Source organism: Equus quagga, chromosome 8 (genome assembly GCF_021613505.1).
Source record: "Equus quagga isolate Etosha38 chromosome 8, UCLA_HA_Equagga_1.0, whole genome shotgun sequence".
NCBI lineage: Eukaryota > Metazoa > Chordata > Mammalia > Perissodactyla > Equidae > Equus > Equus quagga.
This window is the reverse complement of record NC_060274.1, coordinates 120,690,868-120,711,848: the sequence shown is the minus strand read 5'-3', so window position 1 is coordinate 120,711,848 and position 20,981 is coordinate 120,690,868. Positions and strand designations below refer to the sequence as shown.

The window sequence follows — 20,981 nt, the reverse complement described above, 5'->3', positions numbered from 1 at the left end:
GTGGAAGCGCCGTCCAATGGAGTGAGAGAGCGCGCTCGGCGGAAGGGGAAGGGGTGGGGGGAGAGCGAGGAGCCGCCCAAAACCTGCGTGGGAATCCGACTGGTCACCGGTTCCCGCGGAAATCACGGTGCCCTCCCAGGCGCCTCCCCCTTCCCCTCCCCTCCCCCCCCGCCCCCCCCCCGTTGAAAGAACTTCATGCAGACGGGTGTGGCCGGCCTTTTCACTTTATTGAAGTTGAACTGTTGGGGCCAGGGTAAGAAGGCCGTGGAGAGCACTAGAAGGCGCTAGACAGATCCCCTCGCGATGATGAAGGCCAGAGTGGGGAGTGCATCCCAAGGAGGGTGGGTCAGCGATGGTTGAGCAGCTCCCAGTGGCTAAAACCTACATCACAGCTGCAGCACGTGATTCCAGAAAATCTGGTGTTCTGTTGGGATCTGAGGAAGTAGGGCAGGGGTCCAGGTAAAAACCCCAGCCATCCGAGCGCAGGGGTGAGGCTGAAGCCATTCGAGGCACAGTGCAAGTGGCTCCAGTGCTTCGTAATAGGTGATTCAAGAGGGATCTTTAGATACTCCACCACCCCTCACCAAGAAGCTCACGTCTTATCTTTTTTGACCCTCCTATCCACCCATTCTCAAAATCCCCCGGGGCAGTTTACACCTCTGCTTCCCAGTAGGATGAGATGCTGCCCGGGGGACTCCTCCCCACATGGAGCAGGGGTCCTCACAACTCGGATTAGCTTTGCACCTCTAGGAGGTTAGGTATGCTCCTGGTCACAGCCCACCCTCTCTGTGGACACAACTGGTCCCCTATTCTGTCTACATGAACGGGGTAACCCCTCACCAGCAGTTGTCCAAGACAGACTGAGAGATGCGCGGATGGCCCAGCTTCTGTTACGTTGTATTGAAAACACAATGGGCTTTGGGATCAGAAGAGGAGAGTTCAAGTCACTTTTATGCTATTTACCAACATTATGTGCCTGTGCAAATTATCAAACTTCTTTGATCCCTGGAATCCTCATTTTTCCACTGAGGCTAATAATACATCATAAGGCTGGGAAGCCTAAGTGATCAAATAGAGGCAAAGCACCCAGGACGGAAGTGACGTCGCTTTCCCTCAGACGTTGTTTTTCTTCTTCCTTCTCTAGGTTCTCTGGATCAGCTCTTCACCACACCCTCAGTCTAACTCTGGAAATAGTGGACAAGGGATAGGTGACCGAAAGTTGCCTGAAGACTCAAATTGTGCCACCTACATCTCAACTGGGAAGGGATTACGATAGCCTGACTCTCCTCAGGGTTAAAGTCACCATTTGTGATGTCCAGGCAGAAATACAGTCCCTGACACATTGCAGGCACTGGGAAATATTGGTCAAATGAATCAGTGGGTCTGGTGCAGAGTTGGTATATCCTGGGAAAGTCTTTTAGGGGGGTGTCCAGTTGTTTTCATAGAAAACATTATCATCATCAGGGTGATCAAAGCTGACATCATAGGCAGGGGGTGGAGTAAGAGGCTCCAATGTGGGGATCCTCTGTAGGGTCACCAAGCTCTGCAGATCAGGAACAGTGGATGCGACTCGTGGTCCCCGAAGCCGAAGGCTGACTCTTCCAGGGCTTCCTGTGATTATAGACCCCTCTGAGCCCACTCGCCTTTCCAGTCTGGCTCTCATAGGCCCCTCTGGATGGCTAGGCTGTCCCTCCTCCAGTGCTGGGGCGATTACAACACTGTTGTAGGGGGGTGGTAGATCCAACTCTTGGGGGCAGCGCTGTGATTCTAACACCACGGCCTCTAAATAGGTCGGCACCTCAAAGGCTTCATTGTCCCTGAGGGAGGAGAAATAAGGTCATTGGTAGCTTCCTGAACGGAGCCCTTTCCCCTTTTCCTATCTTCTACCAACAGAAGACCCCTCTACTAGCCCCTGATCCCACCTCTCACTGATACCAGTGACAGAAGAAAGCAGAGACTGTATGCCTGAGAGACTAGAGGGACACAGGGAGAATGGGTCCACGGTATATGCCTCCAATCCTGCCCGCCCCTTAACTCACCGTGCATTGCCTGAGGCCCCCGGGCTCTGGGTCTGCATTGATGGTAACCCACATTCCACAAAACAGACCAGGAGGCAGGCAAACAAGAAGAAGCCACCCAAGGTCAGAAAGAAATAAGCAATAGGGGCGGTGTCCGGCCGTATGCCCAGCAAAGCCAGCCCCAGGAGGAGGGAGGCGCAGCACAGGAAGACAAGCAGCTTCTTCAGTCTCCCCGAGAACTGGCTTGGCACCATGGCCCCTCCCCAGACTCCTGCAAAAAGACACACAGCTGTTGTGTCTAAACTAGCTCTTGGCATCGTGGCTGGGTCAGATTCCAAAGTAACCATATTAGACAGCTTTGTTTGGGTTTCAGGTTCTTCAATCTCAAATCAAATAAATGGCCAAAATAAATAACCTGCAGGGTCCCCTCCAGCTCTGTCATTCTCTCTAGGATCACACTGTTGTCCCAGGGTATCAGTGTGTGTGCGACAGCCAGGAAACTAGCCCAGGAATTCCGACTCCCAGCCCTCATGTGAATTTACTGCATTGTGGCCCTGCCACCCTTCTTTTTCCTTCTCCCCTGCGGTCTTCCTTCTAGCTCTATCTTTCTACACCATCTAGGACCCAGTCCTGGGCGGGCCCTGCCTGGGGCCTTGGTGCTCACTGGCATCTCTGGAATCCAGGAGCTGGGCAGGTCCTGCCTTTTTTCCCCTGCTCCATTGCTCCCACTGGACCTCCGCCCCCCACCTCCCCAGTCACAGGCCCTCAGTCTGACCCTGTTAGGGAGAGAAGGGGGAGGGAGCACCACTTACCCAGTCTGATCCCGTCTTCCCATTTCCTCCAGTCAGCCCATGCTTCAGTTGGTGGCAGAAAGTGCACAGAGATACAACAAAGCCACAGGAACACAACTACGTGGGAGAGAATCTTACAGACAATGGCCCAGGTAATTCCTGACCTCTCTACACCCCATATCTGCCAGGGTCCCCCACCTTCTAGCGGCTCTAACTCGGTAAACTCAGATTTCAAGTTTCCTGCCTGGAGTTACCACAGGGTCTGGGAGGCTGGTGGGGAGAAGCCTTGTTTTTCCTCTGCAACCAGCAGCAATGCCTAGGCAGCCCACACCCCAAAACCAGCCTGTCAGGAGTTCTCTGTACTCTGCATAGCAAGAAGTGGCGGACTCCAAAAAGGGGCCAGACCCCCTCCTTCCACCCTGGCCCCAATCCCATGACCCTCTGGCCCCTCTCACCAGCCTGAGGAGTTCCTCCCTCACCTGTCTCTGCTGGACTGGTCACAAGTAGGTTGGGGGGGGAGCAGGAGACTGGGGGGGGGGGGAGGAGGCGGAGCCCACTGGCCCCACCCTCTCTTCTGCCCAAATCCCTCAGTTCCTGCCCAGACTTCCTCCTCCCCTCTTCTGCTGCAGGCTGACCTCCTAGACTGCCCCACCTTGATTTTCCTGGGTTTTACTCACCCTACCCACCCCATGTAGAGCCTTAATGAGAGTGCTCCCCACCCTCATCCCCAGTGCTCTTTGTACTTAGGACCTGAGTTAAATTCACCTTTCCTTCTCCCTTCCTCTCAGTGCGCATTGTATTCTGAGTAGTTTGCCTCATATTGAGGTAATATATTTTGCGCCTGGGAGCAGAGACCAGGCTTATTTAATCTCTGTAGATCACGTGGTGTTTTGCACACTGAAAACACTGCTGTGGGCATGGAGTGATGTATCCTGCTTCCGCTGCCAAAGTATGTTTTCTATGAATTCCTTGTTTTCTGCAGACCGGTAAGATGTGTTTGTGTGCCCGGTTAACTCTTGATTCTTCAAAATCCACCCCCGAGGTGCTGCCTGCTGCGGAGGCTGTCTCCATGTGGATCCACAGCATTCCTTCCTACCCTGTCCCAGCCTTTATCTGTTCTGTTTACTTATCTTTTTTCCACTGTGAGCTTCTCAAGGTGAGCGATTACTTTCAATCATCTCTGAATCCCTGAAACTAACACATATGTGTCCTGACACATAGCAGGTGCTCACTCAGAGTTGAATGCTTTTATAAGAAGGCTCCCATTTTCCTGGCCTCACCACACACTGGGGGGCCAGCACCAACTCTTTTCAACTGAGTCAGGCAGTAGGTCTGGGTGAGGCAGGTGCCAGGAGATGCAGAGTGGCTGGAGGCATACTTTGTCCTTGAGACCTAAAGAAAGCTGGACAAGGCTGGGCTCCATGCCTTCAGAGTGTCACCAGTGGACAAACCCAATCCCAGGGACAGTTGAGGGGCACACCCAGGGCTGCTGCCACGGAGTATGTGCTGTGGAGTGTGTATGTGGGGGGACATTTGGTGGGAGGGAAGGAAGGAGGATGAGTATGCCCAGCGTGGTGTGTGTGTGTGTGCAGTGGTGGGATGTCAGTGATGATTGTCTGACCCAGACTACTAGAGAGGAGAGAGAGATGTGTAAATGAGGTGTGTTTCAACTGGAAGTGGGAATGGAGAGGGAGGAGAGCTGGTTGTTATTTTCTTTCCACCAAATTCCTTCCTGTTCAGCTCATATGGGGAAAGTACACCTGGGATCAGAAGGATTTTGATCTACAGTTAATATATTAATAGAAGGAAATTGGCTAAGAGTTGTTGGTATGTCTGATAAGTAAGAGGGCTTTGTTAAAGAGTGAGTTCTAGATTGCAGGGGGAGGGTATAGGCTGAGAAGCAGGGGGGTCAAAGGCTGCGGGCCTGGAAGTCTGCAGTGTGAGAGGTTGTGCAGTCTGGGAGAGGTGGCACCCTTCTTGCGTAAGGCTCTTGGTTGCCAGGAGTGTGCACGAGAGAGACCTGCTAATTGAGAAAAGAGCTGGATCCAAGTCAGAGAGCTTGGGCTGCTGGCTAGCTGTGACCTTCAAAATATTCTCTATTCTAATAACTTTAAATAGATCTTCTAAACATTCCGTTTGTTAAAAAAATATAAAACGTTACAAAATATTTAGAAGCTAAAGAAAAAATCATCCACAGTCTCATTTATCCTAACATGGCCATTTAAAATTTCTACATATTTCCTCCAGTCTGTCCACATACAAACCAGAACATACTTTGGTTAAGATCAGAGTGTATTCACCATTTCATATCTTTAAAAAATTTTAAACATTGTGTTGCATATAGTTCTTTTTTTTCCCTCTTTTTTGTGAGGACGATTGGCCCTGAGCTAATATCTGTTGCCAATCGTCCTCTTTTTGCTTGAGGAAGATGGTCCCTGAGCTAACATTCAGGCCAGTCTTCCTCTACTTTCTGTATGGGACGCCACCACAGCATGGCTTGATGAGTGGTGTGTAGGTCTGCTCCCAGGATCTGAACCTGTGAACCCTGGGCCGCCAAAGTGGAGCGCATGAACTTGACCACTATGCCACCAGGCTGGCCCCAGTTCACCTTTTGATATAGTCTTTGTTGTAGTGATATCTAACAGCCACATAATATTTTATTGAATGGATATACCATATTTGATTAACATACCTTTATGCTATGTTACTTAATAAGATTGAGTTTATTTTATTCAAATTTGTTTTGGTCATCAAAAATAATGCCTCAAGAGACAAACAGTAGACTAATGGTCGCTAAGGGCCAGAGAGAGGGAGGAACAGGGAGTAACTGCTAATAAATTTCTTTTAGGGGTAATGAAAATGTTTTGAAAGTAGGTATTGGTGATGCTTGCATAACTCTGTGAATATACTAAAAATGAAGCCAACTCATTTGTATACTTTAAAAAGTTGAATTATACCTCTAGAAAGCTGTTTAAAAAATAATGCTACAGTGAACATATGTGTAGTTTTTCCTCTTTTTTAATTATTTCCTCCAGTTAAATTCTAAGAAATGTCATTATTGAGACAAGCAATGTGAAGGTGTTTATTGCTTTGAAATATATTGCCAAACTGCTTCTCAAAGGTTTTACTGTCTCTTTTTCTTCATCAATTTAGTATCCTTAGCAAAATATGAATACACCACTTAATTCAGTTGTCACTCCACTTTCTACTTGCTTGCCTTCGACAAACCTTGCTAGAGGTTGGATCACCCCTCTCTGCCCACTATTCCCAGCTCAATTTGGGGGATCGTGGTGAAGGGAAGTGGGAGGTCAAGGGGAAAAGGGAGAAGCAGAGATAGTTGACAGACTTCTGGTGAAGGGTGATGGATGTCTCCCACCATTTCCTTCTCTATGTCTCTGTATTTCTGTGATTTCGTGCTTCTGAATCTAGGTCTGCGTTATAGTTGACCTAGCAATAGGCGTGGAGGTTTTTATTGTACTGTTCACTGTGCTAAATACTTTACACAAATTAAGGAATTTAAAATACATATAGTGTAGTAAGAGATTGTTACTATTATTATGTGCATTTTATACATGAAGTCAGAAACTTGAGGAAAATGTAGGGCTAATCAAGGGTAGGGTCAAGATTTGAACCTGCAGTTCCAGTACAGAAACCTGGCTCTTAACCACTCAATCACCCCACTCTCAAGACTCTTTTGGCTGTCAGAGTAATGATAAGTTAACAAAACACTTGTGACAGGCGAAGATCATTACTCTGGGCTTCCCTGGAGCACTGGTTACGTGCTATTTTCCCCCACTGTTTGGCATTTTAAGAAAAGGCTGCTTTTTAGATAGCAGAGGCAGCAAAAGAGAATATGAGAAGATAAAAAAAGGTTATTGACCTATAAGGCAAGATTGGGAAATTACGACTGCAGGCTCTGTAACAGGATGCTTATCTTTTATGAGCTAAATAAGACTGATTATAAAAGGTAATATCTTTAACGGAACATCTCTAGAATCCCGATGTGCCATGACTACTTCTAAAAGGGTGTTGGTAGTAATATATATATATGTGCGTAGGAACAATTTGCCCACATCCACGATCTCATTTGTTCCTTAATAACAATCACATGGGGTAAGTCTGATTCTCATTTTTATGTTAAAGAGGAGGAAACCAGCTCAGAGAAAGTACATGATTTATTTAGCCAGAACCAAACTCAGAACCTTGACCTTTTAACTCACTTAAGAGTGTTTTCCTCTGTGTTGGTTGCCTCACTCACGGCTCCTCCAAATGTGTAAGGAAGGTGGATACATGATTTGACATGAAGTAGGTCAGCAACGTTGGTATTTCTGGGATGGAAATGCTCCCAAAGAATCATAAATCCTCAAGTACGTAAGGATAAACATAAAGTATGTAAGGACACCTTATCATCACACCAACTAGCTGTAACTTGTACAAAGCTCACCGGTAACGTACTGAGTGAACAGAGGGGTTCAGGCTGTCACTCTTGTTCACATATTCAGCACTAGGCCACAGAAAGTGATTCTGGAATTTGAGAAATTGAGTGCACTTGTTGCCAAATGAAAAAAGAGCATTGTGTTTATTAGAAATACCTACAGATTGTGGCAGCAGGGTCCCACATGAATATGAGACCTAAATATGAGAAAACAGGGAGGCATTGTGGTTAATCACGTATCTTTTGGAGATGGCCAAACCAGGTTTCAAGTCTCAGTTCTACCACTTACCTTGGGTAAGCACTTAACCTTCTGAGCTTCAGTTCCTAATTTATAAGTTGGTTAAAATAAGCCCAAGTTTATCACCCCTTTCTCCCCATGCTCCTCCAACCTGGTTATGATCTGTGAGCTGCAGCCAAAGCCAGAGTTGAGGTCTGAATGTAAAGGGCACACCTGTGTGGGACCAGCAGGGCCACCATCCTGTCACTGGGACTTGATTTCACTGTGGAGCATTTGTAACTTACAGTAGTCCCCTCTTATTTGCAGGGGATATGTTCCAAGACCCCCAGTGGATGCCTGAAGCTGCACATACTATCGAACCCTATTTATACTATGTTTTTTCCTATACATACAAACCTATGATAAAGTTTAATTTATAAATTAGGCATAGTAAGAGATTAACAATAATAACTAAGAATAAAATAGAAGAATTATAACAATATACTATAATAAAACTACCATAGATATTAGCAACCTCAGCGTGATTTTCTTTTATTTCCTTATTAAGTTGAGAACTTTCACCTTTTCACTTAAAGGAAGCACTTTACGGCTTCACTTTGGCATATCTGAATTGCCAGCATCACTAGTCTGGTGCTTTGGGGCTTTTCCTAACTAAAATAAGGGTTACTTGAACACAAGCACTGCAATACCGCGAGAGTCAACAGTCGATCTGATAACAGAGATGGCTTCTAAGTGACTAACGGGCAGCTAGTGTAAATAGCGTGGTTACACTGGACAGAGGGATAATTCACGACCTGGGTGGGACAGAGCTTTACAGCATGAGCTTTCATCATGCTACTCAGAATGGCACGCAGTTGAAAACTTATTAATTGTTTATTTCTGGAATTTTCCATTTAATATTTTCAGATCAAAATTGACCACAGCTAACTGAAACCTCAGAAAGCGAAATTACAGATAAGGGGGGACTACTGTACATTGTACATAGCCCTGTGCTAATCTATAAGATTATCTACCCAGGAAATGTAACACTTTTGATTTTGGTCTCCACGATTTTCTGAGGTGGATGGAGAGATGATACCGATAGGAAGGAGTTAAATAATGATTAAGGACAGGATCCGGGCAAGTATCAACGTGTGGATATTAACAAATTTTTAAAAACAGAAAAATTAAAGATATAGATTACTAAAAATAATTATTTTAGTTAATTAAAAAATAATCGATACTCGTGGTGTAAATTTCTACAGTTAAAAAAGATTATAGTAAAAAGTAAGTCTTCTTTATACCCCAAAGCCTCGGTCTCTTAGTTCCCTTTCCCAGAGACAACTACAATTTCCCAACTTTTTCTGGGTAGCCCCCAGAGAGAACTTGACTATGCAAATGTAATACAATCAGTCTCCTTTCTTTATACACATGGGAGCATGCCATAGATACTGTTTTATATTTTGCTTTTTCTATTTAACAACATGTGTTGAAGATTATTCTTATCAATATGTATGGGTCAGCACATATAGACCATTTTATTATGAATTCTTAAAAACATACAGAAAAGAAATTTACAGTGAACACCCAGGTACACACCACCTATGTTCTACAATTAATATTTGACCATATTTGCTTTTTTACATATCTATCCATCTATCGATCGCTTTACCCATCCATCAATGTATATCTTATTTTTTGATAGATTTCAAAGCAAGCTGCAGGCATCAGCACACTTCTACCTAACTACTTCGGCATGAATAAAAGTAACTAGAGTTAAATATTAGTTTACAGTTAACATTTTTCTTTTGAAGCAAAATTTTTGCACAGTGAAACACACAGATTTTAAATGGACCATTCCGTGAATTTGGATAAAAACTTACACTGGTATAACCCAAACTCCAATCAAGATACGAAACATTACTATCACCCAGAAAGTTCCATCATGCTCCTCCCCAATCAACCCCATAGGCCACTATTGTTTTGATTTCTTTCCATCTATTATACTCTTTTTAAAAAATAGTTTCTATTTTATGGAACAACCATTAATTTATTTAATGACTCTCCAACTGATAACCATTTAGATTGTTTCCAGGATTTTGCAATTAACGTATTTCTATATATGTCTTTATTCACGTGTATCAATCGGAAAAATTCATAAAAGTGAAGTTTCTGGTAGATATCATCAAATTGCTCTTGACAGGAGTTATAAAAATTCACACTCGCACCCACATTCAGGAGTACTTGTTTCCTCACACCCTGATCAACAGCAGGTTATCAAACTCGGATTCAATAAATTTTTTATCGTTCGCTTGCTATGTGGGACCCTCTCGGGTATGTAGACTAGATTGGATAGGAATCTCACTCTCAGGGAGCTTGCTGCCCAAAGAGGAAAGACATGTCCATAACTGACTGTGAGACAAGGTACAAAGTGCTGCTGGGGTTCAGAGGAGAGACTTCGTGCTGAGAAGGGTGGAGACCAGGAATGCATCGTGGATAAGAGTGGGGTTTGTTTACACTGCTTTGACATCCCTCTCATTATTAGGCATAGAGTAGACAATAAATACTTGTGTCATTTCCTGTTAGTGAATACCTGGTGATTTAATGATTCATGATCTTTTGACTCCTTGATCCTCTGTCAGTTGCCTACCCCTGCCCACACATGCCCTTTTCCCGCCTTTTTCAGTCTGGCATCAGTTTGAGCCAGCCATGGCCTTGAACATGGGCTTGGTGGAAGAGGGAATTGGTCTGATCCAAGCCAGGTTTTAATTTTCTCCACTCCCCAGTGAAGACCTTGAAGGAACTCTCTAGGCCGGGATTAAGGGCCTGGAGAAGCCAGGAGTGGACGGTCCAGTTGGCCTCCCAGCTTCCAGTCCTCTCTTACCCTGGGGTCCAAGTGGCTACCTCTTGCTGCTTCCACTTTTGCCTATACCTGGGAATTGTAGTCAGAGGAAGGGCTGTGATTACTCTGAGAAGGAGAATGATGACTAATGGGCCCAAACTCCTCCACCTGGACTCCTACTGTCTCTCTCAACCTCCCTGTCTCCCCAGCAGCATCATTTCTTCCAGTCTCCATTCAACTTTTCTACTTTGTAACTTTATCCATCTCTCATTTGACCTTGTTCTTTCTTCTTTTTGCTACTCTTGGGGCCCAGGGCATGCCACCCCAAAATATCCCACAAGGGAACACTGAGTACTTTGAATTAAAATTACTTGAGAAGAAAAACGGGCATTCTGCCCCTCCTGTCTCTGTTCCCCTTGAGAGCAGGAAATAAATCTCCATGTGAAACATGCTCTCCCTGCATCCTGATCCCCAGAGCTGGTGGACTCAAGGCTAAGAATCTGCATAAACAAACCGAATTTACTGCTTCAAGCCTAAACTCTGCTTCAATTCCCCACTTATTATATACGTTGTCTAAGTTTCTTTGTCCTGTCATTCCTCACAAATGTGTTATTTCTTTGTGTAAAAGATATATATACTGCCTGCTTTGTTCACTCTCTGAGCATCATTTCTCTATGATCTCCAGTGTGTATGTATTAAACTTGGTTTTTCTGCTGTTAATCTGTCTTGTGTCAATTTTATCATTAGTCCAGCATCAGAACACAGGAAGGGTCGAAGGGGGGAATTTCTCCCTCCCTGACACCACCTCTGTCTCCTTTTTCCCTTCTACCACTCGCTTTCTTCTCTTTTCTTTGTCCCATTTATTTGATAAGCATTTACCTAGCATGTATTATGTGGTTACAGGATCAGCAATGACTACATAATTTGTGGGGTCCAGTGCAAAATGAATATGCAGGACCCCTTGTTCAAAATTATTAAGAATTTCAAGACAGAGACAGCAAAGCATTAAACCAGGTGTGAGACCCCGTGTTAGAACTTGGGTTGCATGGGGCCCGCCCAATGGCGCAGCAGTTAAGTTCGCACGTTCCACTTTGGTGGCTTGCGGTTCGCCAGTTCAGATCCTGGGTGCAGACCTACGCACCACTTGTCAAGCCGTGCTGTGGCAGGTGTCCCACATATGAAGTAGAGGAAGATGGGCACAGATGTTATCTCAGGGCCAGTCTTCCTTAGCAAAAAGAGGAGGATTGGCGGCAGATGTTAGCTCAGGGCTAATCTTCCACAAAAAAAAAGAAAAGAACCTATGTTGCAAATCCATGAAGGTAACCTTGTGTGCAGAGTACTGTGGGGATATGGTGAAAATATGTAATATCACAGAGTCACAATCTCATTGTATTCTCTTTTAAAAACATTTCTATCATGGAAATATCCCAACACATGTAAAAAGAAGGATAATATAATGAACTCTCCTTGTACCCATCACATTGCTTCAACAACTATCAATATTTTGCCACTCTTGTTTCATCAATTCCGTCCACCTCTCCTGCCTCTTAAAAGGCATTGTGCCACTTCTGCCCTAAATATTTCAGGATGCAATTCCAACTCATAAGAACTTTTTTATTCACAGCCACCCTGCCATTATCACACTTAGTGAACTTAACATTAATTCCTTAATATCACCTAATACCTAGTCTATGTTATTATCCACCAATTGTCTCAAAAATGTGTTCTTACAGTTTGTACTTTTTTTTTTTTGCTGAGGAAGATTGGCCCTGAGCTAACATCTGTTGCCAATCCTCCTCTTTTTTTTTTTTTTTGCTTGAGGAAGATTACTCCTGAGCTAACATCTGTGCCAATCTTCCTCCACTTTCAATGTGGGTTGCCACCACAGCATGGCTGATGAGTGGTGTAGGTCTGCACCCAGGATCCGAACCCCAAATCAGGACCTGCAAACTCAGGCCACTGAAGCAGAGTGTGCTGAACTTAACCACTACTCCATCAGGCCAGGCCCTGTGTACATTCTTTCAAAATCTGTTATTAAAAATGATATGGAAACTTCTCAAAACAATCCAATTAGGAAATGAGCAAAAGAAATGAACAGATACTTCACTGAAGAGGATGTACAAATGGCAAATAAGCAAACAAAAAGATGTTCAACATCATTAGCCCTTAGGGAAATGCAAATTAAAATCACAATAAGACATCACTATACTCCTATCAGAAAGGCCAAAATAAAAAATAGTAATAAAACCAAATGCTGGCGAGGATGTGGAGAAACTGGATTACTCATGCATTACTAGTGGGAAGGTAAAATGGCATGGCCACTCTGGAAAAATACTGCAGTTTCTCACAAAACTAAAGAGGCACTTACCATATAACTGAGCAATTGCACTCCTGGGCATTTACTCCAGGGAAGTGAAAACTTGTATGCACATAAAAAGCTAGACATGAATGTTCATAGCAGCTTTTTTTTTTTCCTGAGAAGGTTGGTCCTGAGCTAACATCTGTCGCCAATCTTCCTCTTTTTGTTTGAGGAAGATTGTTGCTGAGCCAACATCTGTGCCAATCTCCCTCTATTTTGTGTGGGATGCTGCCACAGCATTACTTGATGAGCGGTGCTAGGTCAGTGCCAGGGATTCGAACCTGTGAACCCTGAGCCACCGAAGTGGAGCACAAGAACATAACCACTACACCATGGGGCCAGCCCTTCATAGCAGCTTTATTTGGAATAGCCCAAAGTGGAAACAACCTAAATGTCCTTCGACAGGTTAACCAAACTGTGGCACCTCCATGCCATGAAACACTACTTAGCAATAAAAAGAACAAAGGACAGATATATGAAGCACCTTGGGTGGATCTCAAGGGAATTATGCCGAGTTACGCCCATCTGATTCCATTTATACGGTATTTTTGAAATAACCAACTATATGAAGAGCAGATTAGTGGTTGCCAGGGGTTAGGGAAGTGGGGAGAGAAGGAACTGGCTGTAGCTACAAAAGGGTGGAATGAGGGATTCTTATGCTAGAAATGTTCTGTCTTGACCGTGGTGGCGGTCACAGGAGTCTACAGGTGATAAATTATATGGAACTAAATACAGACACACAAATGAGTGCACATAAAACTAGTGAGGTCTGAATAAGTTTGATGGGCGGTATCAATGTCAGTTTCCTGGTGGTGGTACTGCACCAGTTATGCAAGATGTCACCACTGGGGAAACTGGTTGAAGGGTGTACGGCATCTCTGTGTATTATGTCTGACATCTGTGTGTTAAAAAATACAGACGTTTCCGGGAGCACACAAAAAACCGGAGAGTAGGAATGCGAGTGTGAAAGGGGACACTTGAATTTTCACTTGACAGCTTGCTCTGTTTTTTTGCTTTTGTTTTGTTTGTTTGACCACGTGCATGCATTACTTTTTTGTTGTTGTTGCCAATTACTACTGGTGTTTTGGCTCTGTAAAAAAATATCACTTGTCGAAATTTTACCTAAGAAGCTTGTATTTTGGAAGCATAATGTTATTTGGTAAGCTTGGAATTTGAACTAGAGTGTAAGAAAGTGGTTCAGGATTCAATTCTGAATACAGACATAATTGCTAATTTTATATCACATTACAACTGTTGATCAGAAGGGGAAGAGAGGAAGAAACTAATAAGTATGAAACTCTCTTTGGATTAGAAGAAAAGAGTGTTCCTTTATTTCAAAAAACACGGCTGCATTTGGGGGCTTTTTCCTTTCTTGATGTGATGCTTAATTTTATGTGTCATCTTCACTGAGCTAAGGGATACCCAGATAGCTGATAAAACATCATGTCTGGATGGTCTGTGAGGGTGTTTCCAGAAGATTAGCATTTGAAGGGTAAACTGTGTGGGTTGGCATCATCTAATCCATTGAGGGCTGGGATAGAAAAAGGCAGAGGAAGGGCGAATTTGCTCTCTCTGCTTTAACTGAGACATCCATATCCCGCCCTCAGCCATTGGAGCTCCTGGTTCTCAGGCCTCTGGACTCAGCTTGGACCAACACCACCAGCTTTCCTGGGCCCCCAGCTTGCAGAGGGCAGATCGTGGGACGTCTCAACCTCCATGATCATGTAAGCAATCCCTTATAATCTCTTTCTGATTTCATGATATATCTATAAATGTCCTGTTTGTTGTGTTTCTTTGGAAAACCCTGACTAATACACTCATTTTTGGATTCTATTTGGCAGACGGAGTTCAGAGATTATACTCTAGATCATGTGTGTAAGGATTAGTCTAGAAATTGTCTCATTCCTCCAAAGAAGATTAAATTCTGCTATTGGATTAGGAAAATAGGATGCTAGAGTCTTTGAAGAAGACAGGGCAGAGCTGGGAAATATGCATCCATGATAAGAGATTATTTGACATTAGCCTGGGATAAGATTTAGGATTAAGTTAGACAGTTGATACGTTTAGAAAACAACAGGAAGGATGCACAGTTGTTCCTAAATGTGAATCTACAAATTCTTGTATTTTTTTATCTACATATATATCTTTTTATCAGAATGATCATTTAATAAATTATATAAATAAAATGGAGACATTTTGAGATATTTTATTCCAGGGTTAATATAATAATGTCCTCTGTAATGTAATAAATTTTTATAGATCAAGACATAATTAAGATCATACTATATATAGCTTCATCTTTTTTTCCAATCAATATTATATCCTAAGAATTTCCAATGTTCTTTAAAATTCTTCACTAATACAATTTTTGATGGCCATGAAACATTGCATCCTGGATGTACCATAATTTATTCAAGCATCCTCCTACTGTTAGATATTTAAGTTATCTGATGTTACAAATAATGCTGAGGCAAGCATCTTTATTCATAAAACTTTGTCCCCACTCACCACATTCTAGGCGGCTTTGATACATGAGAAGTTACAATTTGTTTTAATTTGCACTTATGTTTCTTAAGACTGGAGATACTCCTATATTTTTATTTTATATTAGCTGTAAATGTCACGAAATCTCCTTTGAAGGAGAGAGTGTTTATTTGGAGAAGTACTTCTGGCATTACATCACAGATAAGGCAAGTCAGGATGATTTGAAATCCTAGAGTACACTGGAATAATGGAACAGAGGAGGAAGACAGGAAGTAATGGGGGACAACAGGGGAAAGTGGGATATGAGTAGAGAAAGAGCCAGAGGGAGGGAGCAAAGGGAAGATGGCATCCCCTCCTAAAGCGCCTCAGCCACTGAAGGCTCCACACCTGGTTCCCAGCAAGTGTCCAATGGTGCTTTCAGCTTCTGAACAAAGAGTATTCTTAAAGAGGTCCAAACACTATTGAAACACAATGTATTCTGATTATTGCAGTGGGTGCAGATGGAGGCAGGACTTTGGATAAATAATTGGGGGAGTGGGAAAGCTATAGGTCTGTGTGAGAGGAACAGGAGTTACACTAGGCCAGGGAGAGGCCTGGGGCTTTCTCAGGATCTGCACCGTGGGTGGGGGGTGAGCCGCTCCCCGAGGCCATGGCAATTCCAGCTGGTCCCCCTGCACCATCCCTGGTTCTGCCAGTCAGCATAGCTGGACCTGGTTTAAATACCTGAGCGCAAGCTCAGTCTTGCTCTGGTTCCCTCCAGTCTTCACTCCCACAGGGCCTCTGGTCCCAGCACCTTCTCAGGCACTGTGGCCCGTCAGAAGACAGTAAAAGCCAAATTGGTTAGCTGCAAGATCCACTTGGCTTAGTCATCTGTCCCTGACAGAGGCACCTGGGGAGTTTCTGTAGAAGAGAGAGAGGGACTGCTTCCTGTTCCTTCCACGCAAGCTGCCTGCAGCTACTGCTGCTTCTCAAACATCTAGAGTGGATAGGATATGACTGCAGGACAGAACAAGAACGCACAAACACCAGTGAAGACACAGACCCAGGAATATTATGCCTAATGGCATTAGGTTTATTTTGTGGGAAAGCAGAGCTTGAGGCTCTTGAAAGGCACTAGTGAGACACAGAAGTAAGAGCAGCCATGAAAGTTGCACCGCTCAGCCCTCCCTGCCTCCCCCAGGGCCACACAGGCACCTCTATTACACAGGGAAACTGTCCCAGTACCCCACAGTGGAGGAGGAGTTGGCAGATGGTCTGCTTTTTTATACCAATAGTTTTGCTTCCTCTGGGCATCCTTTAAAGTCTGGCATTTATGGCTGGAGGCACTGGGCCCATCCACTTCTCTCCTGGATGGAGAAAATCACTCAGGTCAGAGGCTGGCCCCACCAGCCCCCAGTGGTTTTCCAGGATGAGCTCTGCCTGGTTTTAAGGTACAGAAGGTTTCCTTCTCTCCTATGGGGATGAAGGTGACCCCTCCCCATTCAATCTCAAGCACCCCTTTGTCTGTATGAGGCTTGATTGTTGGAAATGCCTAGAACATTATTTGCCTTGAATCTGTCCTTCTGGTCAACTGATATAGTGCAGGTAGGGTTGCGGTCAGGGGCAGCACACTGTGAACCTGTAACTTACCCAGCAAGTATGCCAGCAACTCCATCCGGTCAGAGCCAAACAGCATGTGGGTTTGGCCATCCAGGTGGACCACGGTGATGGGCAGACCAAAGGCCTGGAGAAAGCAGTTACAGTGCAGGGAGGAAGGTGACGGAGCAGCTGTTTATTAGGCTGGGGTTGAAGGCTGCGAGTCAATACTTGTCTAAGGTCATATCAAAGCAGCCAGAGGTGTTTGATAAGAGGTTCCATGGCTCTAAGGAGAGTTTTCTGTTTCTAACTCTCAGATGCTCTGTCTCTGCTCTCACCATCAGTCTCCTTCCTTTCCTTTCCTTGGGATCAGGGACAGGAAGGGAGAGGATGATGGTTGTCTGGAGAGCTCGGGGAGCAGCCTTTGGACAGGAGTGTGGGGACACAGCAGAGATTCTCAGACTGTCTTAGCACTGGGATTGGGGACACACAGAAAAATTTGCTCACCCCATATTTGCAGGCTGCCTCAGTGGTCTCCTTGAGCTGGTTCTTCACCTGTGGTGTTGAGATCTTTCCCAGAAGTCCTTGGGCTTGTGCCATGGACATGCCAGCCTTCTCTGCAGCCTGAGGGGATGTGGGAGGGAACACAACTGTCTGCATTAGCAAGGGCGGGGGGGGGGGGGGGGGACCCAGGAGAAAACTCTGGTCTTTTTATTTTCCGTCCCCAAGTGTTCCTGGCAATGCCTTTATCAAGCATGAGTGGGGGTCTATCCTTGCTCAGAGAGGCTATTTTCTTCCTTTAAAATCTTGAGATTGGTAGAAAGAGCAGGTGGCAAAGAGTCATAGTTACAGAAACTTAACGCCAGAGGGCATCTTAGAGACCAGCTTTGTGACATCTTCATGAACCAATGAGACTGAAGTCCAGAGGCAGTACATGACTTGGTCAGCATTAAAGAGCTTGTTAGTAGCAGAGTCAGTGCTGGAATCCAAGTCCCCTGAAGTGAACGCCTTGATTCTTGCCTTCCTACTTCTCAGAATCCCTGATTATCTTCTGCTTTTCTGAATCAGGGGCTGGGCTCTAATTCCCATGGAATTTCCTGAGGACTTTTGAGCAGGGCACACAGCTAATGGCCACCTGCCTGGCTTCAAGAGAACGAGGAAGGCTTCAGTTTGGGGATGGTTGGTATAGTTTGGGATCAGTGGTTCTCAACTTTGGCTGCACATTAGAATCTCCTGGGGGAGCTTTAAAAAGCCCAATTCGCAGGCCATCCCCTAGAACAATTACTTCGGAATGTCTGGAGGACAGCACTCACGTGCTCCAGGTGTTTTTAATATACAGCCAAGGTTGAGAACCCATGGTCAGCCAAGGCTGACCCCCTCAATCTGGAGGGGAAACCTAGAGTTACGCAGTGCATTGGGATGACACAATATCTTTCATTTGGCTAAATGAGAGGACTGTCCCCCAGACCAAATGTTCAACAACATGGGAATGGTTAAGTAAACAAAAATAGGTCCACTGAATGGAATGCTATGTAGAAACCAAGAATTATACTTTCAAAGAGCTTAAAATGGCATGGAAAATGACTGTTGATACTGAAGTGAAAAGGCAAGCCTATGCATATACTTTGCAGGAATAAAAACACTGGAGGATATACTGGCCCTTCTTTGTACGTTTAACTTTTTTTCTGATTTGCCATTTTATATATTAAATTTGAATATGCCTCAACTGTCTTTGGTAAACTGAAGGGAAAATATGTTTTGAATTTCCTGATTTAATCCTGAAGAAAAATCTACTTTTTATACCCTCTGTTTATGGCTGGCATACATTTCAATGTTTTGAACTATTTCCATTTGTTCTCACTCAGACTTCTCTATAATTCTGGCTTGAGTCCGTTCTCTTTTTGTCTTCTTCAAGCCTATGTTTAAGGTCTCCAGCTGTCTACTCTGGATGTGTTGGTGAGGTTTGTGTTGGAGTCTTTGGGGCCAAGACTTGCCAATACTTCAGCTCTCCACATCTGGAGGTGCCAACATTTATCATCTCTCTCCCACCGACTTCTTTCGTCAAATAAATTCTACCCATGTAGAATTTTGAACTCTCCCTTTCAACCATGAGATATTCTTTTGAGAGTCCTCTTGGTTCCAACCTTTCGGTAATTTGGCTCCTCAAACACATCCTTTCTCCCCAAATAACTCTGACCTCTTCCACCCAATAAGAAAACTATGTCCTCTCCACCCTCAAATGCCAACTGTTCTCAGATTCCCTATGAGAATAGTGGGGGCAGAGCCAGGACACTCACAGCCAGGATGCTCTGAGGCTCCGTGATGTCTTCATCCTGGGAAGAAGAGGACACTCAGCAGGAAGGGGGTGGTGAGGTGAGGGGTGTGATGGAGGACAGGAGGTCTGTGAACACTAGGGGAGGGGAGAACCAGGGCTCTGGAAAAGGGCCTAGGAGAGGGTCACCAAGTCATCCAGAGTCTCCCAAGTGGGTTCCTAGAGCCCTGCCCTCACCCGAGACCAGACGCGCATCCACAGTTCCCTGGACACTTTCTCCAGCACCTCAGGGTGCTCCAAGTTCACAGCAGTGAGGAATCGCATGGCTGACAAACTTCCTGTGGGGCAGAGGCATTCAGAGGTAGGGCTCCTCTAGCTGGACTCCCATGGAGGACGGGCTCTTTCCTGCTTCTGAAACGCCCCAGAGCTCCAGCCCTCAGCCTCCCACCCAAGTTTGTTATAGCTGATTTGTCCTGCTCTTTCTCCCCTTCTGTCCCCACAACCTTCTGCTCACTCAACTCAGATCCTCCATTTTCCCAAGGTTTGTTTCATTTAATGTAGTCGTGCAGCCCCTCCTTCCTGGGCCTACACTCTCCAACTTCCCTGCCTTCCACTTGATACGACATCTGTATCCCACTCTCTTCACCTTTTTCAAGGATAACAGAGAAGAAATCCTTGGGGAACTGGATGGGAACCTGGAGATGTTGTCTCAGGAGCCTAATGTCTCTTGCCAAATACTTGGCTTTGCGGGGAAGCAAAGCTGGCGGCTTGTTTCCTGGAAGTGGAAAGGTGGGCACAGTGCTGAGATGACCTAAGGGTCCCAGGCTTGGGGGACCCTACCTGGGTTTTGGGCAGAGGGCAAATTACTAGCTGCTGGTGCCAACGTAAAGACCCAGTTGAGGGTACCGCCCCCCCATCCCTGCCCCAAACGCTGCTGCCTTTATACCACTGTCTTTCATGATCCCTGAAATGAGGCTGGGGCGCAGGTGCAGGTTGATGTTCCAGATGTTCTTGTACCGGCACAGGATCTGCAGGAGCAGAGGTGAAGATCCAGAGCCATTGTATAAGGAGGAAAGAGAGAAAATGGCTGAGGGAACAGAAGGGTGTCTCACAGCCCACCGCTGATTAGCCAGAGGCTCTAAGCGCAGAGCAGGGGTTATGCGGGCACCCTAAGTTGTTTGGTTTGAAATGGCGAAACTCTTCACTCCTAGAAATCGATCCTTGGATCTTTGCTCTGTGGACGGTTTCCATCTGTTCTGCACTCCACCCTCCAAACTGACATGGGAGGGCCGAGAGGTGTCAGCGCCAGGGATTTCTCTGTGATTCGTTGGAGGTACCCCTCTTCTTCCAAACGCTGTAAGAAACCACTGCCTAAGGATATAACGGCTCGACCTAGAGCCAGCGACTGTACCCCGTTTATAAACCACAAAGTGACCTTTAGCCCTGGCCCTCCATCTGCTTGTCCTAAACGCCATCGGGCAGCTCCAGGAATTTCACGAGACCGCAGTCCCTGCGCCCTGTGCCCTGCGCTCGCTCTTCCCTCTGCCCTCGCCCTCCAAGCCTCGGCCGATGCGGCTCCCCCGGCGTCACCTCGAAGCCCAGCCAGGAGTAGGGGGACAGCACATCATAGAAGAGCTCCACGGTCCGCGGCAAGACCTCCATGCTGCAGCCGGGGGAGGCGAAGCGAGCGGCTAGCGGAAGGGCGGCTGCGCGCGCTTGCTTTTTCTGGAGCGCGGCGGTCCCGCCCCCGGCCCGGCGCCCGCGGCCCCGCCCCCGCCTTCGCCGCGCAGCCTCTCTGGGGAGAGCCGCCCGGCAGGCTCCGGCGGGCGGGGTTCCCCGAGCGCGGCTGCCGGCTGCCGGCTGCCGGGCCGCGTCGGGGTCTCTTGGGGAGCGCGGTGGTGTGATCACCCGCGCATCTCGCAGTGACTGCCCGCCCTGGGGTGGCGTCGGGGGCAAAAGAGGGTGGTTTGAGACGCATGCTGCGCCTT

At 45.8% G+C, this 20,981-nt stretch overlaps 2 protein-coding genes across 2 annotated transcripts; both read right to left on the bottom strand.

The window, feature by feature from the left end:
* Positions 1-208: 208 nt before the first annotated feature.
* Positions 209-2,920, bottom strand: TMEM139 (transmembrane protein 139). Its single transcript, XM_046670405.1, has 3 exons — positions 2,831-2,920; positions 2,040-2,289; positions 209-1,817 (listed from the first exon to the last, which is right to left on the bottom strand). The coding sequence occupies exons 2-3, from the start codon at positions 2,270-2,272 to the stop codon at positions 1,418-1,420; spliced, it is 633 nt and encodes a 210-aa protein (XP_046526361.1). The 5' UTR covers positions 2,273-2,289; positions 2,831-2,920; the 3' UTR covers positions 209-1,417.
* A 13,277-nt stretch (positions 2,921-16,197) lies between these two features.
* On the bottom strand, positions 16,198-20,731 carry GSTK1 (glutathione S-transferase kappa 1). The gene is made up of 8 exons (XM_046670403.1): positions 20,584-20,731; positions 19,940-20,021; positions 19,640-19,768; positions 19,231-19,331; positions 19,019-19,054; positions 17,229-17,345; positions 16,776-16,869; positions 16,198-16,492 (listed from the first exon to the last, which is right to left on the bottom strand). Exons 1-8 carry the CDS (start codon positions 20,653-20,655, stop codon positions 16,443-16,445), a joined length of 681 nt encoding a protein of 226 aa, XP_046526359.1. The 5' UTR covers positions 20,656-20,731; the 3' UTR covers positions 16,198-16,442.
* Positions 20,732-20,981: the final 250 nt, after the last annotated feature.

What these genes read in the sequence shown, in the direction of transcription:
- TMEM139 (XM_046670405.1), bottom strand. Translation starts at nt 2,272, where the DNA reads ATGGTGCCAAGCCAGTTCTCGGGGAGACTGAAGAAGCTGCTTGTCTTC. An exon ending in GGGGCCTCAGGCAATGCACG is followed by an intron (nt 1,818 to 2,039) that starts GTGAGTTAAGGG and finishes CTCCTCCCTCAG; the next exon opens with GGACAATGAAGCCTTTGAGG.
- GSTK1 (XM_046670403.1), bottom strand. Translation starts at nt 20,655, where the DNA reads ATGGAGGTCTTGCCGCGGACCGTGGAGCTCTTCTATGATGTGCTGTCC. An exon ending in CTCTGTTATCCTTGAAAAAG is followed by an intron (nt 19,332 to 19,639) that starts GTGAAGAGAGTG and finishes TCTGCCCCACAG; the next exon opens with GAAGTTTGTCAGCCATGCGA. An exon ending in GGATGCGCGTCTGGTCTCGG is followed by an intron (nt 19,055 to 19,230) that starts GTGAGGGCAGGG and finishes TCTTCTTCCCAG; the next exon opens with GATGAAGACATCACGGAGCC.